At 35.5% G+C, this 4,736-nt stretch overlaps 1 protein-coding gene across 4 annotated transcripts; it reads right to left on the bottom strand.

The window, feature by feature from the left end:
* Nucleotides 1-1,073: 1,073 nt before the first annotated feature.
* On the bottom strand, nucleotides 1,074-4,055 carry LOC105119718 (E3 ubiquitin-protein ligase At3g02290-like). Of its 4 annotated transcripts, none has more exons than XR_841182.1 (6): nucleotides 3,683-3,820; nucleotides 3,375-3,561; nucleotides 2,540-2,969; nucleotides 2,315-2,424; nucleotides 1,601-2,190; nucleotides 1,074-1,493 (listed from the first exon to the last, which is right to left on the bottom strand). XR_841182.1 is itself a non-coding variant. In XM_011017886.1 (6 exons), exons 3-6 carry the CDS (start codon nucleotides 3,095-3,097, stop codon nucleotides 2,161-2,163), a joined length of 582 nt encoding a protein of 193 aa, XP_011016188.1. In that variant the 5' UTR covers nucleotides 3,098-3,206; nucleotides 3,375-3,561; nucleotides 3,683-3,820; the 3' UTR covers nucleotides 1,172-2,160. The 4 variants fall into 4 exon arrangements, 3 of the variants coding, with proteins under 3 accessions (XP_011016188.1, XP_011016187.1, XP_011016186.1); XM_011017886.1 differs by adding an exon at nucleotides 3,086-3,206 and having other exon boundaries at nucleotides 1,172-2,190; XM_011017885.1 differs by lacking the exon at nucleotides 3,683-3,820 and adding an exon at nucleotides 3,922-4,055 and having other exon boundaries at nucleotides 1,172-2,190.
* Nucleotides 4,056-4,736: the final 681 nt, after the last annotated feature.

Below are 4,736 nucleotides of genomic sequence, written 5' to 3'. Positions count from 1 at the left end.
AAATCACAATATTCACTTTTGTTTAAAAGTTATTATAAACATCACAATATGCTCTTTTGTTCCATAAAAACAGCACTTATTTAATGTATTGAATAAATAACATTGATTTTTATTTAAATCTTTTTATTTTTATTCCTTTTTTAACACAAATTAATAATAAATAAAGCTTAATGGATGTCCTTAACACATGCCCTAAGGGCACGAGTTAGTTTTTTTCATATTTTTTTTTCCTATTTCATTTAACATGCATGCTAGAAAGATTCTATCTGAGTCTTTGTGGCTATAGCGCCTAAGCATCTCAAACTTAAGCCTCATGAAGTTTCTGCTTTGATATCTATAAATGTTTCGGGGGACAGTTATTCATACTCCGAGATTTTCCAAAGATGTCTCAAATAATTGGACGCATCTCACCTGGACGATGATGGCGCCAATAGAAACGATAACAGTACAGCAAAAACGAAAGGAAAAAAAAATCCACAAACACGAGAGGCTTCAATGCTCCTACCTGGGCTTGTACCGATTGTTTGGGTATTTTTTTCTGGTCATTGAATTATTGCAGAAGACTAGAAGGGAGATAGAAGAAAGACGTATCAATGGCTTCACATGCGTAAGATTCATGGCATCTTATAGTGTTCGTGATTGATGGAAGATTAAATGCCTACTCCAAGTTGCTTCACAGCATTCCGGAAGCCTCTTATACAATGAACGGGTCTTCTGACGGTGGAAGAGAGAACTATTAAAGATGGCTGGCCGATCACACCGACCAACGAAATCTCATATCTAACAAAAGATCACAGAGTTCAAACTTCAAATGGCGAGATGAATTCCCAAAAATCAACTCCACCCTCCTTTAGCCTCGCGGGTTGAATACCGGGGCGATGCTAAAAGAGCAACTTGGGTACATGGATTTTCCTTTGGTTATTCAATAGGTCTCACAAAAAGGTAAAAATATTATTGGACCATTGGAAGTCAGACGTGAGAAAGTAAACAATGAAAAAGACCAAACGTCTGGAAACAAATTATGGAGGTTGCTTTACAATCACTCATCTAAAGAAATATTTACACAATTGTGATAAAGTAAACTTTCCATTTCTTCTTGCTTAAAAAGAAAGCATAATGAGTTTCAACAGAAAGGTGGCCTCGGTGATTCTAAACGAGATAAAAGGCATACTTCAATATTTAGGACTTGCATAGAGTAAATACTATCAAGTTAAAATCATGGTCACATTGCCAACCAATTGATGAGTAAACAACATTAAGCTGAAGTGACCTAACTGCAATTTTCTAAAGGGCAAGTATTATCTTTCTTCATGGGGCACAACAAAAAAGTAAAATGAGTCAAAGACATTTGGGTTATTAGAAGGCACGCTACCTGTACCCATGATTGACCTGGACCATCATCACAAGTTCCAGTGTCGATTAACTCTAGCAAATCCAGTTGCTAATCTCAAACCAGCCGATGAATGCACGTGAAGTTAAATATAGATTTCACCCTTTTGATGCAGTCAGAAGAGTAATAATCAAAATTAATGACCAACAAATGACTGATCAGCATATCAACAAAATAAAACCTTGACGTGTAAATCAGAGTGTTATTTACACGATTTATCTAAACAAAAAGCCCTTCTTTTGATCCTTCCCAAACTTTCCTGGCATCAATCAATCCCCCACTACCAATCAAACTCACAAACAGATGAATTTAGACAAAAACGACCATATAAGATTTACATAACAATTTAAAAGGTTGAAGGAGAAAGAAAGCAACTCCTAAGAGTATTTCAGGGTATGAATTGCAGTAAAGCTATACTAGGACAGAGAAGGAAAGAAAACGCCCACCTGCTGTTCTGTTATAACGACTAAGTAATGGACATCCATGATGATGTACGACCAGCCTCTATCCTCTCTTCTCATCTTCTTCCCTGCCTTCCCAATTTTATTTTATTTTTTTTGTTTCTCATTTCCTTGAAAAATCTGAAGCTTTGATGAAGTGAGGACACAGAACAGCAAGCATTGAAGTAGGCAACGACTCTTAAAAAAGAACCAAAAAAAATAGCTACAGCCAAATCTGTGGCAAGCACTCATGCATTTGTAACTTTTGCTTCACAAACATGATTTCAAACACCTAAGAAGTTGATCTTCAACATGTTTTCTGCACAGCTACTACTCAATAGGAGGGTCGATTATCACTTCCTGCAACGTGTGCGTGTGTGTGTGGGAGGGAGAGAGAGAAAGAAACAGAACCATGTGGATATCAAGCATTTTAAGAAAATCCCCTAAACTAAAAGAAAAAAAATCAAAATATAGTTTGGCAAACCTTGTCACAAACAGGACAACTCTCACTTCTTTCTATCCATTCAAGAATGCATGAAAGATGGAAGTGATGCTCGCATTTTGTGATAAGTTTTGGATTCTCTGAGTCATACTCTGCACAAGAGATCGTAAAATGCAGCTAAAACAGCCAAATCATAGATACAATCCCACTGCCATAAGCAGCCACAAACATGCAATTAATGGAAAGGATTTAGTAAAGGCATTATACCTTCCAGACAGATAGGACAATCCTCCTCCTCTGTTGCTGAAACAAGAGGCTCAACTGCCTTTAAAAGCTCAATTTCTAGCTCCTTCACCGCATCAAGTTCTGAATTGATTTGCGCCTTGCAGTCTAACTCCTTCACATCTTCACACTCAGCTGAAGTTTCCCGAGTATTCAAGCCAGTGTTTTCTTGTCCAGAAGCAGAATTTGTTATTTGCAAAGCTCCATCATTCTTGTCACCACAAGTCTCTCTCGACCTATGCGGGGTTTGAAGATGTCCTACTGCCACATCAAATGGCATAGGTGCAGGAGGTGGTCTATAAGCATCAGGAACTGATGTGTCCAGGTTCGTATCAACCAGAAGTCCTGTGGATAGAGCAGACCCAGCTGCATGGTGAGATGACAATGGGACATGCTCTGCTGGTGCTCTGGGGTACTGCACACCAAACAAGAAAACCAGATGCGATGAATATAACAAAATAGTAAACCTAGTCTCTCTAAGTAACAGAATCTATTTCGATATCTTGGCTAACAACAGATTATCCAACTTACCATCAGCAACATGCCGACGAGCACAATGATACTAACAAATAAAATATCTCTAAATGATCTCACAACCACGACAACGATAGTTCATCCATTCCAATAAATCCATCACGTAATTTCTGGAAGACTAAAAGACATGGACATCTCATTAACTGAATCGAATTCTCTAATAACCTAAGCTAGAACATTAGCAGCAAAAAAAAAAAAGTCCATCCAACATTTGATTCTACTATTCATCCTATCATATAGATTTCTAATTTTTTAAAAAAAAGGGCAAGAAAGTGATTGAACTAACATAATAATAAGGCGGTGCGCTATTAGATTGAGCAGCTCCTCTAGAGGAACCACAGCAACAACCTCCCATATAATCTTTCTTTCTTCTTCTACCACTACTAGTGCTGCTACTAGCACGAGCTATCTCCTCCACTGCTTCTCCGCCATCATCATTTGCTTCTTCTCTCTTTACTCTCCGATCATCAACTCTGCTTTCCACGATCAACATCACAATTATTATAAAATTAAAACAAGCAAATAGTTCTCTAAAACCCTAAAGAAAACAAAATCACCGAATAAGAAAGTATTGATTGAATGATTGAAGAAAACCTGAAAACAAATCACCAAAATAGGTAGCTAATTAAGCTTAAATAGCAGTAGAAAGTGGAATTTGTTGTAAGAGAGAGATAAGATGGAAAGAGAGGATTTTAGGAAATGGGACGGGAGAGGGGGGGAGAGGGAAGAAAGTGGAATTTGTTGTAAGAGAGAGATGAGATGGAAAGAGAGGATTTTAGGAAATGGAACGGGAGAGGGGGGTTGGAATGTTGAGGGGAGTAAAAGAGGCTTACGGAATTTCATTTGTTTCTCTTCTTTGTCTTCGTCTTCTTCTTTTCTTTTTCTGGTAGAAAGGAACAGGTGGTGTGTTTTCGTGCGCGGCTACGACTGCCACCGAAAAGAACGCTCTCTCTATGTGTAATTTTATACACGCTCCCTCCTCCAATAGAAACTCTATGCGTAACACATCTTATGGAGTATTGTTATAATAAAATAACTATTTTATACTCGAGTGGAAAAAATAGTAGCTTCTAGTTGGGAATGTAATTTGGTATTTTTTTATTGGTTTAATAGTTATTAAAATATTATTTAGAGGTATTTGAATCTTTTTCAAATTTTTTGAACAGTAAAATTATATCTTTACTTCAAAATTAATAAATTTTAAATATAATGACAATAAATTTCTTCATCCTTTTACAAACTTTATAATAATAAAATCACTCATTCACTCTTTATGTCAAAAAAATTAAAATTATTGGCGGAGCCACAATAAGACAGGAAGTGGCAATTGTCTTATTAAATTTTTAAAATAAATATTTTTATTTTAAAATACTAATATAATTGTTTTATAGAAATAATTTTCTTTATTAGTTACTAATTGATCCAACTTTTTTTCTTTGTTTATTATTGTTTTTGTCTCTCTCTTCTCTACAAAATTTCTCTTCCAACCTTAAGCTATCAATTACTTAAAGAAGTAACCTCTCTTATGCTTTATATTTTATGAAAGTTTACTTTATTTTTTCTATTTATTTTATTATTTTAATTTTATTTTTTTCTTCATAATTAGTTGTTGAAATGTTGAGGTTTATAATAATTTATGAGTTTTTTA

Source organism: Populus euphratica, unplaced genomic scaffold (genome assembly GCF_000495115.2).
Source record: "Populus euphratica unplaced genomic scaffold, PopEup_1.0 scaffold3414.1, whole genome shotgun sequence".
Classification (NCBI taxonomy): Eukaryota; Viridiplantae; Streptophyta; class Magnoliopsida; order Malpighiales; family Salicaceae; genus Populus; species Populus euphratica.
Note: the sequence above shows the minus strand (reverse complement) of the source record. Positions and strands in the feature narration are given on the sequence as shown.